The sequence below is a fragment of the Chenopodium quinoa genome, unplaced genomic scaffold (assembly GCF_001683475.1).
Source record: "Chenopodium quinoa cultivar QQ74 unplaced genomic scaffold, ASM168347v1, whole genome shotgun sequence".
Lineage (NCBI taxonomy): Eukaryota > Viridiplantae > Streptophyta > Magnoliopsida > Caryophyllales > Amaranthaceae > Chenopodium > Chenopodium quinoa.
The window spans coordinates 422,021-441,369 of NW_018742410.1; the positions used below are offsets into that span (position 1 = coordinate 422,021).

General features: G+C 34.5%; 4 protein-coding genes and 1 non-coding gene across 6 annotated transcripts; 4 read left to right on the forward strand and 1 right to left on the reverse strand.

Annotated features, from left to right (window-relative positions):
• Positions 1 to 2,499: 2,499 nt before the first annotated feature.
• Positions 2,500 to 3,884, forward strand: LOC110705200 (2-hydroxyisoflavanone dehydratase-like). The gene has a single exon (XM_021883060.1). The coding sequence runs from the start codon at positions 2,686 to 2,688 to the stop codon at positions 3,724 to 3,726; it is 1,041 nt and encodes a 346-aa protein (XP_021738752.1). The 5' UTR covers positions 2,500 to 2,685; the 3' UTR covers positions 3,727 to 3,884.
• Positions 3,885 to 6,032: 2,148 nt separating this feature from the next.
• Positions 6,033 to 11,452, forward strand: LOC110705208 (nucleotide-sugar uncharacterized transporter 3-like). 2 transcript variants are annotated; one of them, XM_021883068.1, is made up of 10 exons: positions 6,033 to 6,309; positions 7,602 to 7,678; positions 8,659 to 8,820; positions 8,937 to 9,070; positions 9,563 to 9,693; positions 9,780 to 9,824; positions 9,931 to 10,028; positions 10,241 to 10,348; positions 10,740 to 10,796; positions 10,889 to 11,452. In XM_021883068.1, the coding sequence occupies exons 1-10, from the start codon at positions 6,162 to 6,164 to the stop codon at positions 10,961 to 10,963; spliced, it is 1,035 nt and encodes a 344-aa protein (XP_021738760.1). In that variant the 5' UTR covers positions 6,033 to 6,161; the 3' UTR covers positions 10,964 to 11,452. The 2 variants fall into 2 exon arrangements, with proteins under 2 accessions (XP_021738760.1, XP_021738767.1); XM_021883075.1 differs by lacking the exon at positions 7,602 to 7,678 and having other exon boundaries at positions 6,139 to 6,309.
• A 453-nt stretch (positions 11,453 to 11,905) lies between these two features.
• On the forward strand, positions 11,906 to 16,284 carry LOC110705225. The gene is made up of 5 exons (XM_021883086.1): positions 11,906 to 12,564; positions 13,140 to 13,239; positions 13,397 to 13,496; positions 14,419 to 14,507; positions 15,040 to 16,284. The coding sequence occupies exons 1-5, from the start codon at positions 12,300 to 12,302 to the stop codon at positions 15,326 to 15,328; spliced, it is 843 nt and encodes a 280-aa protein (XP_021738778.1). The 5' UTR covers positions 11,906 to 12,299; the 3' UTR covers positions 15,329 to 16,284.
• LOC110705233 (ATP synthase subunit b', chloroplastic-like) lies at positions 16,185 to 17,081 on the forward strand. Its single transcript, XM_021883094.1, has one exon. The coding sequence runs from the start codon at positions 16,325 to 16,327 to the stop codon at positions 16,967 to 16,969; it is 645 nt and encodes a 214-aa protein (XP_021738786.1). The 5' UTR covers positions 16,185 to 16,324; the 3' UTR covers positions 16,970 to 17,081.
• Positions 17,082 to 18,182: 1,101 nt separating this feature from the next.
• Positions 18,183 to 18,263, reverse strand: TRNAL-AAG. Its single transcript has one exon. It is a non-coding gene; the product is annotated as a tRNA-Leu (tRNA).
• Between the last annotated feature and the right edge of the window lie 1,086 nt (positions 18,264 to 19,349).

A 19,349-nucleotide genomic window follows, 5' to 3' on the forward strand; every position in this document is an offset into this window, starting at 1 on the left:
AATGTTAGTTATATGAAAATTATAAGTATGATAAATATTAGAATAAAATCATAATCCTATTCGTATTTTTTTAACCTATGATTCGTTTGTATAACGAAAACACGTTGTTCCACTATACATATATAGTTATAGAATCACTATTTTTCTTTCACAAACAATAACTTAGACCACCATTATTCTTTTACTCCGTATCAACTTTATACAATGAAAAATTAATAAAGTAAACCCAAAACTACAAGGTTAAAATAAAGACGGTGGGAGTAATAGTAAAAGGATATGACTTTATAAATTTTTAAATAGTTAAGTGAAATATATATATATACTACCAAGAATGTTGCATTACTAAAATTAATCTAATTGAATAAAATTAAATCTTTATAAAGAAATTTCATTATCATATGTCCTTAATAATAGAGTTATATGTATACACTATTACAATGATTTTTACAATAATAATATAGATATTCTACCAGAAACTATAATACATAAAAAATCAAAATTATCAAAGACATCTCTTACAATCTTTAATTTTTTTTCCCTACTATTATAACATTATAGTTGACTTAGGGTCTATTCTGATTTACTGAACTGAACTGAATATTTTATGAGAGAAGGAAATTAGGAGCTGGATTGAACTGAAAATAAGCTGAAGAGAACAGGCCCGAGAACAGGCCCTTACTTTTCCAATCCACACATTTCTCTTTTGGATATATAAGTGCTTGAAAAAATTTCTTTCAATTGGCGCATGGACATAATCCCTTCAAATACAGAATAATTAATATTAAGTTACAATTAAGTTGTTTAACAAAATTTAATACGATAAGTAACATAATTAGATTATGTAAAATAAAACAAAACATAAATCTTATAAAATAATGAATAACAATCAATTTATTTTGTTTACCATCAGAAAGCCTTGATATACTTCATTATTTCCAATATTTTTTGTTAATCAACGAATTAGACCTGAAAAAAATTCACACCATGAAAAAGTGTAGATAAATAATATTCACATGTTTGAGTTTTTTGTATAGTATATATATATTGTCTATTTACAATTGAAAAAAATAAAATCACAATTATATTTTTGAGAGGATGTATACAAATCTTTAATATCATCCTATTTTATATATTTGTGGAGTAGCAAATAATTCTCTTATAAAATTTTTTATCTAATCATAAAATGGGTTGCTAGATAAGATAAAAATTGAACATTATTGTTTTTTTTTTTTTGAAGAATATTGATAAAGACTGAACATTATTGTTATTTTTTTTTTGATGAATATTGATTTTTTTTAAAAAAATTTGAAGAATATTAGTTAATTATTAACAATTTATATTTCTTTTAAAAGGTTTTTTTTTTTAAAAAAATAAAAATTGATTGAACGTTTTCTTAAAAACAAAATGAACATATATTTCTTTTTCAAATATTTAATTTTAAAGTGTTTGTATATAATAATTGTATAATTTATAGTTTTTTTAAAATTAAATCCTAATATCAAAAGATCATCTTTTAAAAAAGATAATTTTTAGTTTTAAAATAATTTAAATCTTAATAAATCATTATTCATTGTTTTTACCTACGTGGCAAAATTTTTAAATTTCATTCGTCACTTTTGCCTATGTGGCGAGTGAATTTTTTAATTCTAAAATAAAATACAAATCTAACTTTTAATTGGTCGAAATAATACCTTTGCTTATGTGGCGCGCCAAATGCTCTCCAAAAATGCCTACTTTATTTATATATATATATATATTAGATAAGATTTGGGCGTGAACTTGGACCTGGATTAGTTTGTGTTGGGATTTAATTTAAGTGGTCATTTGGGCACACTATTAAATGAATATCAATCAATCATCAATAACTTAATACTAAAACAGACACCAGGAGTAACACGTGTCACATCCTGGTGCTGTTATTTTCCTCCAAAATTCTCCTTCCCTTTTTAACTATTTTTTTTATGTGAATATTTGATACAATTATAATATCATTTCAAATCTTTTATATTATCTTTATGACAAAAGTATTCTTTTTTATTTGGTGCTTATAATTCTTCCCTAAAATATTAATCTAACTCCTTTTTAATTATCTGATAGACGGAGTAACATTAGATTTTGCTAAAAAAGTAATACTCCGTAATAAAATTGATTCATATTATTGATATTAAGGAAATTACTTTAAAGCATCACTTTTATTTGTTAGACATAATAATTTTTGTTTAAAAACAGTTACACTTACCGTGCATGACACATGACCTAAGCTAGTTATTCAATATTTTAAGTTGGTATTTTTTTTTCCTCAAATATCAACAATATTGTTAAAATTCGTTAATTGATTTCACAAATCAGTCATTAGTTAATAGTCGTAGCTTTATAGGTCTCGACATATAGGTGAAGAAGGGGGTTTAATTATAGCTAATGTACGTGTGTAGAAGTAGAAAATAATTATGCGGTAAATTTTTAATATCGACAATCTTACAAGAAATGTACATGGGAAAATCTAGCTATATAAGTGAAAGCCATATAAGCGATATAGTTCAAAAAAATAAATGTACAATATAGTTATCGAATAATTATTGTCAACATTGATAGTTACTTCCAAGTGCCCATTTCTTCCTGCCTTATCTCCAACATATAAAAATCTTTCTCCACTCACAAATACACTCAAAACACTCCTACACAACAATGGCCTTACTTACACAAAACCATCATCTCTTCACTCTCGTCTTCTTCTTAGTTAAACTATTGCTTGCTCATACTTCAACATCTGAGACTATTCTTTCTCCAATTATACTTCAGCCTTACATTATTGATTATCGCAACGGCACCGTTTTGAGATACAATACTACCACCCCACCCTCCATTGTCCCCCCTCCTAATGACACTCATGTGCAATCCAAAGACATCACCTTCCCCTCTTCTTCCACCCGAAATCTCGGGGCTCGGGTTTTTCTTCCAGCCCACCCTGACCCGGCCCGGAAACTCCCTGTACTTATTTACTTCCATGGGGGAGCCTTTTGCATTGGCTCCCCATTCTTCATTGGTGACAGTGTTTTTGTGGCTAGGGTCGCGGCTGAGGCCCGGGTTCTTGCGATAGCTATAGACTATCGCTTGTACCCGGAGTTTACAGTACCTGCCCCATTTAACGATGCATGGGCTGCCTTCAAGTGGGTGGCAGCCCATGCATCTAGTACCAGGCCTAGCCATGAACCATGGTTAACCCAATACGGAGATTTTCAAAACATGTTTGTTGGAGGAGATAGTGCAGGGGGCACCATAGCTCATAACTTGGCACTCCGGGCCGGGCTTAGCCCTGGCCCACGCTTTACCGGTCTCTTCTTAGCCATGCCTTATTTTCTCGGGTCAAAACGGGTTCCACTCGAGCCTAAAGGCATTGCGTCCTCTACCAATTATATAGTTTGGTCTTATGTTTGTGACAATTGTACAAACGGAGTTGATAACGCGTTCATTAACCCATTTGGGCCCGGGACCCCGAGCATTTCCCACCTCGGGTGTACGAAGTTGTTGGTTTACACAGCCGAGGTGGATGAGCTTCGGGGCCGTGGGATATGGTACTACAAACGGGTTAAGACAAGCCAATGGGCAGGTCAGGCTCGATGGATCGAGGCCAAGGGAGAAACCCATGTATTTCATATACTGAAACCTGAAGATCCAGCAACAGCTACATTGATTCAGGATTTGTCAGCCTTCATCAATACTGATTGAAGCTTTTGTCGTTGGGATCAGAATCATTAGATTGTATACTTTTCTTTACTTTGCATTTTTGTCACGAGATTACCTCATTAACAAATTTCATTAAGGGATCGGAATCTCTAGCTAAGTGATACACTTCAATAATAAAAAGGTACTTGCGTTGGCCTGAATGTGAGTTAATTATTACAAATACATTACACTATAATATTAATGTCTACTTATATTAGATGTTACACACAAGGTCAATGAGCTTACTAAGAGTAATACGAAGTATGTGAAAGCTCCATTTTTTTTATTTTTTATTTTTTTGGTCTTGTGAAAGCTCAAATTTTAACTTCCTATATTTGAACTATGAGTAGTTGATCATACTTAATGTGTGAAATTGAACTGTGATATTGTATTACTTCGTATTTAGAATTGGAGGGGGTTTATAGCATAGCTTGTTCAAATGTCCAAAAAATAAAAAGTACTTCTCGTTTATAAATTGATTTAGTAAGAAGGTTGCTTTTATTGGCACAAAGCATAATGCATAATTAAAGCTTTAAGCAGTCTTGTTTAGGTCTTTTACCTTTATTCTTACAAATTTCAATTGTAGTGGAATTTTCTTTTTGTTTTTTTGGCTCTTCTTTTCTGCTTCTCTTCTTCAACTTTTAAGTTGGTGCTGAACATATCCTTTCTTCTATAAAGCTTTACCTTTTTTTCTATGGGGTTGCAACATATTTCTCATGTACTCATATTGTTTTGCTATCATCAACTATCAATGCAACTTTAGGATTACCTTCAAAATTTTGGTGCAATAATGTACATGTAGAATTATAATTCACACCTTATAAAACATCTTTCAAGGTATATTTTTAATTTTTTATCCCATTTTATCTTAATTCATTTTTAATTTAAGGTCTCATTATATGATTTCCATGACTAATTAGGAATTTCACATGGATAATTTTCTATTTTAACATGGTGTAAAATTGTAATCAATAAATTAGTCCAGCTCGATTGGTTTCCTTCTTATCTTGATTTTCTTACAAATTCTAAGTATTCTTCATTATTCTTTAATAATCCTCTAACAATTTAATTGAATATATTATTGCCTAATTAATTGGTTGTTCTTCCTAAAATGAAGATCTCTTTAGATTGTGCAAGTACACAACAAATGTTTTTGTACTATTCCAAATCTAAAATAATCCAAAAAACAAATAAAAAATGGTTCAATCCCAAACCCAAATTGACCCGGATTTTAGACTTGCAATAAACCCAAGCTTACCCAAAAATAAATTGAGTTGATCAACCTATTTGACATATGTTGAAATGAAACTAATCCAAATTGTATTGACTTGATTGACTTATGAAACTCATAACTACATGGTACTCAAATGAATTCATATACTACGTATTACATGATGTCAAAATAAAATTATGCTAAATTAGGTGTGCCCATATACATATGTTGACATTGGACTCTATATCGAGTACGAGTACAACAATTGAATTATGTGTCCGTATTATGTAGCATACAAGTGATGGACTCATAGACACGTCAAGGTAGACAATTTTGCAATCTACGATTCCCAATACAAGAAGAATTGTCCAAACCCCGCGATAGTGGATTGCTAAACACCGCCATAAAAAATGATCACCACTGCCAACTTTGGTGTGAATGGACAACCATGCCCTTACTACTTCACCACCCTTTATCCTCCCCGGCGACCCACCACCCCTTCCGACCGGCGACAACCACCACCACATCCCCCTCAATGATTTTTTTTTATTTCCGACAACATCGATCGGTAACTGGAGCCCAAAACTGGTTACCAGCCATGGTAAGCGGTTTTGGACTCCGGTTACTTGGCACAGTAACCGGTTTTGGGCTCCTGTTGCCGTGCACGGTAAACAATTACCACGGTAACCAGAGCCCAAAACCGGTTACCGTGCTAGGTAACCGGAGTCCAAAACCGCTTACTGTGGCTGGTAACCGGTTTTGGGCTTCGGTTACCGATGTTATTGGAAATAAAAAAAAACCACCACCTTCCCATCGGCGAGGGAAGGTGGTGGGTCTTCATTGAGGGGGATGTGGTGGGTCGGCGGTTAGGGTGGGGGTGGTGGTCGTCGCCGGTCAGTGTGGCGGTGGGATCATCACCGATCAGGGTGGCGGTGTCAGTGATTGGTGGCAAGAGGGAAGATAGTGGTGAAATACTAAGGATATTGTTGTCCATTCACACTAAATATTAGTGGTTTTAATCATTTTTATTGGCGGTATTTAACACCCCCATGTAATCAAACAATATTTTATCGGATCGATTTAAACAGACGCCAACAAAGAACTTGACCACTGCCGTCAACGTTCCTTTTGAAACTTTCGGACCCATCTTCCCAACCCAAAAAATACAATCAACCATTTTTCTTCAATCATCATTTACAGAAAATTGAGAGAAACAGAGATATCTATGAGAGAGTTTGAGATGGGTTCGAATTCAGAGAAGAACAATTTGTTGCCGGTTTCTGATCTTCCCAAAATCGACGATAAACTCTTTCGAGGTTCCGCCATGACTAAACGTGGAGCTTATGCTGCCATTTCTTACATGGCTTGTGCTGGTATTTTGCTACTTTCTCTCTCCTAGGGTCAGTTTTCGTGATCTTTTCTGATTGTTGCTGATTTCTATGGTATGTGATTGTGATTCGAATGATGAATTGAATTGAATTTTATTGATGAATTGATTTGGATTGAATTTTTTGAGGAATTTGTGTGTGATTGTGATGATTTGGATTAGTTATTTTAGGTTGCTCTTCGTATTTGATTGATTGTTAATCGAATTCGACTTTGATTGATTGTGATTTTAATTTAAGTAGGTTTGGAAATTGGAACTTTAAGAAATTTAGGAAATTGGTTGTTGTAGGCTTACGGAAAGCAATTCTGGGATGCACAGGAATAATTATGGATGTGATAATAGCCTGGAATTCTGGAAGTTTTAAATTCTAGAGTTAGTTTTTGTAGATTATGATTTCTGCCTAAATTCTCTCCCTAATGAATCGGTGATGGATGTAGCGGAGTTTGATGAATGATGGAGGGTGTATGTTGTCGATATTATTATGAAATTGATTGACATGGAGCCTTATTAGATGAACTGCGATGCAGTTGTTGAATTTTTTCGAGTATTGCTATGTAATGGGGTTAATAGTGATTGAGCCATCATGGTTTAACAGCTTGCTGCTAGCAGGTTTGGTGTGGTTGTTTGAGAGACGAAATACATTGGAGTTCAATTGATTTAAATTTTAAATATTTGAGCTAAAACTTATTGGGTCTTTGTTATGGCTAAGGGTATTGAATTATTGATCCCTTTCATCTAAATATATGTCATTGGTTTAAATAGCGTAGAAGTTTAAGTAAGCTTTTGATGAGGAATTGCATAGGCTAAACATTCAATACACCGGATGCCTCATTTATAGGTTGGCTGGTTGGGGAAGGATCACTTGGCTGAATGTTGTCTCATATGTGAAAGGTGTGTATGTTGCCTTAGGAAAAATATAACCATTTTTGAAAGTATTAATCATTTAGCCCCTTGTGAAGAAGAAAACATCGAAGACATTTTAGCTTTTTTTAGTGCATTTTAGATTAATACATGCATGAATAATATAGAGGAATTTATTCATTATAGTACTAAAATTTTCTGAAATCATTTTGGGACCAAGGCTTTGTTGTTGTACTAAAATTTTCTCTTCTTGGTTATGCTCTTTTCTTTAAATGTTTGCTCTTGCGGTTATTAAACTGAGGCAGGTCTAGGGGGGAGGGACTGTCTGGGAAGTGGGAACAATTGCAAGGAGGTTGTGTATAATTGAGCTAATGTTATGAAATAGAAAAAAATTTAGCTGGCATTTCCTTTTTGCAGTGCTCTTGATATTGTTCAATAAGGCTGCATTGTCTTCATATAACTTCCCAAGTGCAAATGTAATCACCCTTTTCCAGGTAAGCTGCTGCCCTAAAATTGTTGGTATATTCATATGTATTTATTTTCTTATATAGTGTGATTCGTGAAGCTACTGCTTTATGCAACATAATATTGACATGACCTTTTGCCTTGTAATATAAGAAGCTTCTTGATATTTTTGAAGGAAAAGACACATTTGAAATGAGTAATTCCTTACTATATCATTAGTTAAAAAAGCTAGATGGAGAAAATAGTGCCTTTTATCATTCAATAAATCTCTCTCCTTTTTTGTTAATAATCAACTCTTTGTGTGATGAGGATCTTAGTAAGCTTTCATTTATATTTTACTGGCTTATTAGTTGTGGCTGGGATTATATAGTGTAATAGAGACTGCTGAAGGCACTTTTTTTGCACATTAATGACCCCCCGATTTCAACATATTCTTGACTCTGTTTTCAATTGTTTTTTTTTTTTGGAGTGTATTTTGGTGCCTTGGTGGGTTTTGTTTGGGGGGGGGGGTTGGGAAGGTTGTGTTAATGCCTTAGTGGTACCTGATTTAAAGCAAGTCAGGGTGCCTGAAAAATTATGTTTTTAATACGTATAGAGTAGAAAGCATCTATAGTGGCTAGGTTGGCTACTTCATTATCAGTCTTCGTTTATTCTTATGTGGTGTTTCAAATATATTAGCTTATCCTATTACTGATTTTGTGATTCAATTATGGATGGATACATCAAGTCTCGGTTAAAAGACAGTCCACCTATACTTAGTCAGAACTGATGATAATTACATTGCAGTCAATGTCTTGTATGTATTTTGCTTATTCAAGATGGTAATGGTGGTCTGGTGGATCCTTAGGAAGTTATCATAATTGCAAATTATCTGTTAGTCAAGCTGTTCTATGATTGAATGTTTCTTCATTCATGCAGATCTATGAGGAGTTCTTTTTTATTTTTTTTTAAAAAGAAAAACACATACCTGGGAACTCAATTTGATAACGTGATTTGTCTGTGCCTGCAGATGGTATCTTCATCTACATTTCTCTATGTGATGAAACGCTTGAAGCTCATATCTTTCACTGTTGCAGAATCATCGACTGCTCTTGATAACCCTGTAACTCTTGTTCCTTTGAAAACACTGCTGCACACTCTACCTCTTGCATTTACCTATTTGATGTACATGGTATGCTTTGATGATAACTGTGTGTTTTTGGAATGCATTTCTGTTTTTTTTTTTGGGCTTCTAATTATAACAATTTCTGTTATATATTTATTTTTTATTTTCCATTTCTTTTGAAGTTAGTTACCATGGAGTCTGTGCGTGGTGTAAATGTTCCTATGTATACTACTCTGAGAAGGACTACTGTGGTCTTTACTATGGTTATGGAGTATATTCTGGTCCGGCAAAAGTATACTTCCTCTATTGTTGGAAGGTAAAAACATTTTTTATTTTTGCTACTGCCCATCCGTGGTGTGGATACATATTCTTTATATGCGTTCATCTTGAATTTATGAACCTTTATATTATATATTGCTTGATTGATCATCACAAGGAGATGATTATGTCTGTGATCTCATAAACAGATAAAAATAGAAAAGATATGACAAACTCTTATTTTATCTGCTTTGGATTTAGATCAAATTCTGGGAGTCTTTTTCAAGTTACACAATACACATCGTGTCAGTTTTTGTTCATAAAGGGCTTATTGCCTTACAGCAGATCGTTCGCAATAAAATTAGATTTTATTGTCTTTTTTTTAGCTGTGGAGAGAAAACCTTTTTTAGAATATTTGGTTATTAAGGAAGCTGCATGCAGTGTGGGATTGTAGTATCTAGAGTTCTATGGAGATTATGGATTTGTGGTTGCTTTCTCTTTCTCTTAAGTGCTTTGTAGTCACTATTATTTTTTGGTCTTGTTGGTTCAGTGTAGGGTTGATTGTTCTTGGTGCATTCATTGCTGGTGCTCGAGATCTGTCATTTGATGCTTATGGCTATGCAGTTGTGTTTCTGGCCAATATTACTACGGCTATATACCTTGCAACTATTGCTCGAATTGGTGATACATCATTATTTTTATTTCATTTTCCCTGAGTAATCTAATATATTCTGGTCTATTGATGCTTGTATAACCTTTTTTCTCAGGAAAATCCAGTGGCCTCAATAGTTTTGGACTTATGTGGTGTAATGGTGAGAGTGCAGAACTTTTATAAAAGAAATGTACTTACGACTCACAGCCTTGCAACATGATGTATCAGTTCTATGCTCTTGATACCTTTTTTTGGGTGAATTTCAGGTATTCTTTGTGGACCAATATTGCTGTTTTGGACTTATGTGAGAGGTGATCTGGATATCACCTTCAACTTCCCTTACTTGTTCTCTCCTGGCTTTCTGGTACATCATAATCCCTTGATTCTTCTGTTGCTCAACTCTACATGCATGCTTATTGCCGAAGCCTAGCATGTTTCATTCTGCTTAAGGCTTCACTTTGTATAATATGCATGTTTTCATCATCCCACATGGCAAGAATATCTAAAATGCTTTCCTGATCATTGACTTCTTATAATGAATCTTATGCCCCCCTATCTCACTTCCTCTTCGTGCAGGTTGTTTTGTCCTTTTCTTGTGTGCTGGCGTTCTTCCTCAACTACAGTATATTTCTCAACACCACTCTCAATTCAGCACTAACACAGACAATTTGTGGTAACCTGAAGGTAATTACAGTTGCCTTTTGTTACTTTTGCTATTTCGCCGGGTTCCTCCGGTTTATTTAAACATATTAGAAAATCTAAAAAAAAAATTGATGGATCCATGCATACTTGAATCAAGTCCCACAATTATTGACAAGACGATAGAGACTGTGAAACAGCCTTGCACAAACTCTCTTTATCTGTTAAATTATTTTCTGCGGTGGTTGGGTGGGTTTGGGTGTGTTGCAGCTGCGAGAGATAATAAAAATATTTGAGTTGAACATGCATATAGAGAGCAAGGGCCTTAACTCTCTATTCCTTTTTTAGTGTCCTATAATCAATCACCTTTGTTACTTCAAATTATCAAATGTACTTGAAAGTACTAGTATCTTATTTCCATACTGTTATTTTGTAGGATCTTTTCACCATTGGACTGGGTTGGATGATATTTGGTGGATTACCTTTTGATTTGGTGAGTAAAATGGAATTGCTGTCTCTGTTTATGATCTCTATATGAGAATATTATCTTGAGTAAATTGGTAATGACGTGCATTATGCTTGCAGCTGAATGTTATTGGACAGGTTCTCGGTTTTCTGGGATCTGGTTTGTATGCCTACTTTAAGCTGATTGGCAAGTAGCCTTTTAGGGCCATTGCTTATTACAATGGACGGCTATTCTTTTACTGCTGAGTGCTGATTGTGGTTGCTGTCACTCGCTTTATATATGCAGTCACTTGAAATCTAGTAGGAAATACATTTGATAACATGAAGCTAGAAAGGCTTGACAAGCAGCTAGGGTTTGTCAATGACAGTAGGACTGATTCTGTTGGAGGAACAATTGTCTTCCCTGATTACGGTGAATTATTAGGAGTATATCAGAAGGAATTTGAACACATGAGCACTAATCTGCGGCTACATCAATTATTTTATCAAATTGGTGATTTCTAGGTTTAGTTATTTCTACTCTTTTTTCTCTTCCTTGGGCAAAGTTTTTGGTAAATATTGTAATTCTTTTGCCCATGTATTTCCTGTACTCTTGTGATAAACTGCTGAAAAGATTTGGTTTGAGTTGAAATTTGCCCATTTGGGCTAGTCCTTCAGAGGTTAATGAAAGTAGTTTTGAATGAAGTGGGGATCGTCACTGAAGGTAGTATGAAATGGTCAACAAATTTTGTAAAGATAGAAATGATCTACTAATATTTCCAACCAAATGATAAGTATCCCATATTTTGATGCTAGTAGCATTCTCAATAATGGATGAAAATTCCGGCTATTTTCTTAAAGCCAGATTCTATTATCTCCTGCTGCCTAATAGGGCTCGTGAGCCGTGACATATATGGCGGAGTATATTTCTCTTTATATAAGGAGAGCCTAGTCGAATTAAGCCAATGACATATGTAAATTAGTTGACGCTTGAAGGACGAACTTTATTGCATTATACGTGTTCAACTCCCAAACACAAAGTAATTCGTAAAAATGTTTTTAGGCATTGTTTGTAAATATTTCAAAAATATTACGTACTTTACGACAGAGAAACGTTTATTATACACTCAGACATACATAACGACGTTTACAGATTACACTGTAGCCCGAGAGGGAGAACCGGAGAATTAAAAATAAACAAGTGTACAAAGTTGGGCAATGACCAAAGGCAGGCACCAATGCACCATTGGCATCAATGCATCATCAATCACCTTCCTTCTCCTCTCCTTTCCTCTCCATTTTTTCTCTCTCCTCTTTCTCTTTCTCTTTCTCTTTCTATATCAGAAGAATCACCCCAACATTACATTGCCTTTCTTCGCCCTACAACCAAAGCAAATCCAATCTTCGCAATCTCTATTATATCCTCCTTATTGCGTGTTTCTCTCATCTACGAATCCTCCTTATTCCGCCATTAAAGCTCTGCTTCAAAGAACAAAGGAAGGAGAGAGAAACCTGTTTTTGCTGTTTGTTGTTGTGATTTTCATTTTTGATAATGCCAAGATTAAGCTTCAAGGCGGCTAACAGAGAGGATGAATTCTTCGCCAAACGCGAAGGCAGGAAAGGTGGATTGCACTTATCTAGGGTTCCGTTTGAGGCGCCTCCGTCGTCGTCGAAAGGTCGCCGGAGTTTTTGTCGGAATTCGTCCTCGGTTTCAACGGCGTTGTCGATTGTGAGTTCGAGGAAGAGTTTTTCGTATGATAAGCTTTCTCAGGCTCCTATTCATCTCACCATTTTCAAATTGGATGGCTCCTCTTTCGGTATCTTTCTCTCTCTCACATTTTCATCGTATACTGTTGTTTTCTAGTGTTGCAATTTAAATTCATTTTCAATTGGAATAATGCAAATGAATTATGATTATGTGAATGTTCTAGTTGTTTCTGAGAGTGGCGATTATTGAATTTTCAGCTATTGCTAGGTTTGATTGTTTGAGAGTGATGATAATCTTGATGATTTCTTGGCAGTTTTCGTGTTGCCTCGTATGTGATTTGTGATGCAATAGGACTTTTAATCGAGATTGAGACACTAACAAAAGGAATTTTATGTGATTTTGTTATTAGATTACTGAATTTCTGCATGTCATTCTATTTTTGTTTGATTTGGTAAGGCATTTTGCATGATGCTCGAAATTTATTGTCGTAAAGAGTAGGGACATTTGAAGGAACTTGTGAACAATGAATCACGAATGGAAGACCGGTGGTAGTTTGATTTTAATTTCGTTAGTCGAATACAGATCTTCTTAAGGAATAATGTGTTATATTCAAAAGTATTGTAGGCTTAGCATTAAGTGTATTTTGATTGATTTGATTATGAAGTTGATTGAACGGTTTCGTAGGAATTGAAGTCATAAAGATGGCTACAATATCTGATCTCAAGCAGGCAGTGGAGAGCTATTTCAGTAATTTGCCTACTGCCGAAACTGGCAAGATTTCATGGTATGGAATTTTATTTACGTCTGTAAATTACCTTTAGATACCTATACTAGAGAAAAGAGAGAATGAGGATTCAACACATACAGCTTTATTTTCATGGATCTTTTTTTTCCAACTTGCTCTGACTAACCAATTCTGGTTTACCTATTTCTGTTGATAGGCGACATGTATGGACACAATTTTGCTTATCTTATCGTGGTCAGAAGCTACTAATTGACAGCGAGTATATCAGGAATTATGGTGTCAGGGATGGTGATGAGGTATGTTTGCTTACATACTCTTAAAACTTTCAGTGCTCTGACATTTTTGTTCCAAGCAGCATGGGAAATTATATCATTTTGGTGTTGTAAAATGAAAGTGAATCACTTAGAGACTTGATCCTTTCTAAAACTTTACCTTGGTTGTTTTCAACCGTGTATACACTTAATCCATTGTTGCCTACAACAAAGCAAAACTCTACTTACATATTAATTATAGTAGCTTTTCTCAAGTGAAAGTGAGAAGTCATAAATTTTTAGCATGTAGCGCTGGCAGCTAATGCTAGCTAAGTTGGATTTTCAATTCGAGTCTACTAAACACCAAGTGTAATGTATAGCAGGGAAGTATCACCTGTGAGTCATTTAATTTATGGTAGTTGATTGCATATAGACCATCTTTTAGCTTGGTTGTGATGATAAGGATGTTCCTTAATTACTTAATATCTTTGTCACTGCAAGGCGCGCAAGCTATCCTATCCCAAATACCTTTTATAGCATGTTATTGTAGCTTGAGTGTAAGTTCTCAATTCTAAGCATGGGTAAAGGAATTTTTTTTAATTTGTTTAATTGACATCAACACCTGAGTCCTGAGGCTCATATGGGCTTCTCTTATATTTTTCTTTACATGCAATTGTATCTGCAACTGTACTGTGTTGGTTTTCTTGACTGATAAATTCTTACTGTTAGTCCTTCCTAGAAGGTTTAATAATATAGATATTGATGCTTTGACAATAGAGCTAGGTGTTTATATGTTGTCTTGGAGGTTGATTGATGTTTGTTACCTTTCTTGTCAAGTAATAATACTAATTTCTGTAAATTTAATTCTTCCTATATGCGTCTCCCTGAAGTCTGAGTAGGTTACCCTGTGAGGTCTGGGTTAATGCTTCTTCTTTGTACTGACTTGACTTTACTTGATCTTTTGCAGCTTCGCTTTGTTCGGCACGTGTCAATTGCTTACAACCTCATAAAGAAGAGATCAAGAAAACGAATAGAAGCTTCCAAGCCTTGCACAACGTAAGACTTTATTTATTGCTCTTTCCATTCCTCTTTTTAATTAATCCCATGGCTGCAATAAATGTTACACCAGTATGGTGTTAAGTGGTCTCAAAGGAGTCAGATGGCAAATGCATACTGTTCTTTTATCTAGGCGGTCATTCTAAGGCTGTGGCTTGTTTATCTAGCTGGTGTATAATGCTGCCCTCTAGCTACAAAGTCCTGATTCCTGAAGCATGCTGCTCTTTAGATCCAGTCATTTTAAAGAAAAGAGGATAAAGAATTTTTACTATGGCTCTAATACTTAATGAAAAGTAATATCACTCCTTTAAAGTACAGATTCATTGATATTGAATTTAAAATATTTTGTCTAAAGACCATGTATGAAACCTCTCTTATTGCTTTCTTGATTAGTATACGATCCTGTGGTAATAGCACTGGCTTTGTAACAAGCAAAATCTAGACTTGCCTCTCGCATTACCCTCAATTAAGGTTCTCTATTACACTCTACTAGATCAAGGAAACTGAATGATTAGGGTGTTTTGTCATGCAGAACAGAGAACAAAGAAGAGGAAATATCAAAAGTAGAGGAGGCCTTTGATGATCAGGAAAACCTAAGCTGTCAAGTTGAGGATAACTCGAGCCGCAGTGAATCTATGCTCTCCCATTTATTCAGAGGGTGGTTTTTGTATTCAAGAGTTTCCAACAATGATCAACTGAAGTTCAGAGGGCAAGCCGATCGATCAAGGTGGACAGGTGCTGGTGGCATAAGAGGTTGGTTTCATTTTTCTGATAAGAGACACCCCCGCTATTCTTCCAGAGTCTCGCAGGTAGAAATTTGAGTGGTATTACTTGCACAGAAATACCTCTGCCTGCTGGAATGGCTTCTCTTGGACATAGTCATGTATAAACATAATACCGCAAAAAAGTTGTATACACATTCATACCACGGGAGTAATTCAAGTGCTTGGTAGAGCATAAGACCCAGTTTTAGGATCAGTTCCTCATACCCGAATATACATTTGTAGCATCTGACACATTGTCACATACAAACAAGCATCAATGAAGATTTTAAACCCCACTTTGTAGCCTTTAATCTGCATTTTTGTCATTTGTCTGCGATCATTTTATATGACTGAGTATGTTTGAGATGGTACTTCATTTTCGTATGTAATGCTTGTTCTTCTCATAGGAAGTACAATTTAGAAGCGTTTCAAGCGCAGTTTGTCAAGTAGGGAATCATTTACAATAGAGAAAAGGGTTAGAGAATGTCCACTTTGTTACTTGAAAATCTCAGGTGACTACAAATCTACAAGTATAATCTCTTGTTACAAGAGTGAACAAAGCTACGAAGTATTATTTATATCTGCTTTGAAAAAGGGGTGATTTTCAATATTGGAGTAAAATTGTTTTTTACTTTCCAATTTTTGGCTGTTAAACTCGATACGATTATAAATAAACGATAACGAACAAGCCCTTAAGTTAGTTGAATTTCCGACATTTGATCATTTTTTTTAATAATACAACTCTTTTTACCTAAAGTGCCAAAAGAGAATATATTTATTTTTTATATATTTTTTTTTTTAAGTAGATTTCATTTTAGAAAAGAAAAAAAAAAACAATTAATAAGTACCACAATATATGATCTCAAATTGTGTGGCATACATTGGGATAACCTTTTCCACAATTTGCCCCTCCCAAAATCCCCAAAACCACCCCTTCCTCTTCTTCTTCTTCTTCCCCAATCAAAAATCCCCACAATTTTTTCAAAAACATAAAAAAAAAAAAAAAAAAAAAAGGCCACTCACATTTACAGAGAACAACCATAACCAGCAGCAATGGCCAACATGCTCATGGCCTCCTCCGCCAAATCCCTCCCAACAACCACCTCTAAACCCAAATTCTCTCTCCTCAAAACCCCCCTTCTCAAACTCCCACAACCCCAACAACAAAAACTCAATTTCTCTCTCCTCAAATCCGCCGCCATTTCTGCCGCCCCACTTTCTCTCTCCTACCTCCTCCCTCACCCTTCTCTCGCCGAAGAAATCGAGAAAGCCTCCCTCTTCGATTTCAACCTCACTCTCCCCATTATCATGGCCGAATTCCTCTTCCTCATGTTCGCTCTCGACAAGATCTACTACACCCCTCTTGGTGATTTCATGGATAAACGTGATGCCTCCATTAAAGAGCAGCTTGCTGATGTTAAGGATACTTCTTCTGAGGTTAAGCAGCTTGAAGAACAAGCTAATGCTGTCATGCGTGCTGCACGTGCTGAGATTTCTGCTGCCTTGAATAAGATGAAGAAGGAGACGCAGGTTGAAGTTGAGGCCAAGTTGGCTGAAGGAAGAAAGAAGATTGAGGTTGAACTTCAGGAAGCTTTGGCTAGTTTGGAGAAGCAGAAGGAGGATACGATTAAGTCTCTTGATTCTCAGATTGCTGCTCTTAGTGATGAGATTGTTAAGAAGGTTCTTCCTGTTAATTGATTTTTCTTTGTTTTCTCATTTGTAGAATTTGTGGGTTTTGTATAACAATGGATATATTGTAATATGATTATATGAATATGATAATATTTTATAAATGATACATTTATGCTTATTTTGTGGATTTTGGGATGCTGCTTTTGCTATCTGTCACTCTATTTCAAATTAATAGTCACGTTGATAGTGTAAATTGAATCACGAATGTGACTATGAGGAGAGAGTAATCTACTGTAAGTAGTTATGCACTTTGGATTTGCTCATCAGAGATAATAATTGTTGTTTATAGTAGTCGAATTTGGTAAATTGCATACGAAGTACAGTATATATATACAAGTATATTCTGTGATGTAATGACAGGGAAATTCAAATGGTGCTAACTTATGGATCTGCGAGATGGATTTTGTAACTTGGTAAGATGCATCGCGAATGTGTGATCATTATACTTTGATCAAGTTATTCTACGTGATTATATGATCATTATACTTAAATCGAGTTATCTTATTACTTGCTTTAGAAAGAACTCAAATTTTATTCATGTCATGGAGGTAAATTTTATTGCTTAGTAAAAATGTACAATGCAAATGCAGTAGAAATCAGGAGGTATTCTAATGAAAATAGTTGCATTGGCATATGAGCATGCCCTTGTTTGCCTCCGTCAAGATTGCACAAGTGGGATGTGGAATGAACACTCGAAACGCTTGCTCTGAAACAAGAATTCAGCATTTCTCGCTTTTAAATTAAAATAAAAATCTTGTGAAATTTGTTCTATGCCAGTCCAGAAATCATACTGTTGCTTCCATGTACTTGGACTCGAGCTTTCCATTTCCCTGAAATGATCCATTGCTTTCTTCACATAACATGAGCCAAATAGCCATATACTCGTATCAAACAACATGTAACTTCATCTATCTGACTCGTCGCTTCAGATAACATTCTAGCATAATCTAAGCTACCACATTTAGCAAACTTCTCTGTAATTGAATGTCAATCTAGACAGGAGTTGTTCTTTAATCACTCATTTACACTGCAGAATTTCAGAGCAAGTCTCCAGCCTTCATCGCTTTCGGTCCTTTGTAATTCACTCACATATTCTTGACATCGATATAGATAAAAATGTATAATGGTATAACTTGATATGAAGAAGCTGAGCAGAAAGTACAGGGTAAACAATCTGAGAGTTTTTGTCTTGCAGGAAAAAAAAAAAGAAAAAAAATAATGTTGAGAGTGGGATTTGAACCCACGCCCTTTCGGACCAGAACCTTAATCTGGCGCCTTAGACCAACTCGGCCATCTCAACTTTGATGCTCATGATTTTGTGATAAATTATTTAGTATGATTTTACTTTAAATTATTTAGTCTTAGAAAATGACATATTATTTGGCCCCTAGATAAAAGGACAAATGAACCAACACTATATTTATATCTTGATGGATCATAGACATATAAGGGATATACCTATAATAAATTCTCAAATTGGTGGACATTACATTCATCTAATGTTGACAGACTTGACATTCATCACACCACTAGATTCATATTTAGATTAATTGATTAATTAGCAAATAATGAAAAAGAATGGATAAATTTAAAGGTCTTTATAACCAAAATATGCCAAAAGGTAGAACTATATTTTCGTGTGGAAGAGGATTTTGCATACAAAACGTACAAGAAATATTAAAGGATCATTATCAAACCAATCGCACCTCTATCATTTTATTTTGTGATATGAATTCATAACCAACTGCTTTAGAGTTGCTAAAATGCATACTTTGGTTTACAAGTAGATTTACGTTGGATGATGATAACCATCCTTTATTGTGTTTGGATGAGGGAAAAACAAATACAGTCTATGTAAAAGGGATAAGAGTGAGAGATTAAAGCTAAATGCCCAAAAATAAATCATAAAACAAATTACTAATACTATAATACCTTGTAAAATAATTGAAAGTCAATTACTATGTTATTTTTTTTTAGTCAATTGGATAGTTTTTAGATTAAAAACATTAGCCATTTAAGTTTTCAATTTTTCATAGGTCAATGGGATGCTTTAATTTCTCAATTGGAATTTTCAGCTGTGGATAATTTAGAACCACATAATATATTATATTTTATTAGTTTACTAAAATTAATTTTCTATGTGATTACCTACTTGCCACATGATTATTGTATAGTAGCTTAATAAATCAATACTCCCCTTGTTTTTTTTTTTATTCTTTTAATTTGGAATCTTAAAACTATTCATAAGATAAGACATTCTTATAAACTACTCTTTAAATATATAAAACATAATATAGACGTGTTGGGTCTTATTTGATTCTTAATAATTAGTAATTTATTTTTTAATTGCTATTCAAAGATTCAATTGAAAATGTATATGGTCAAC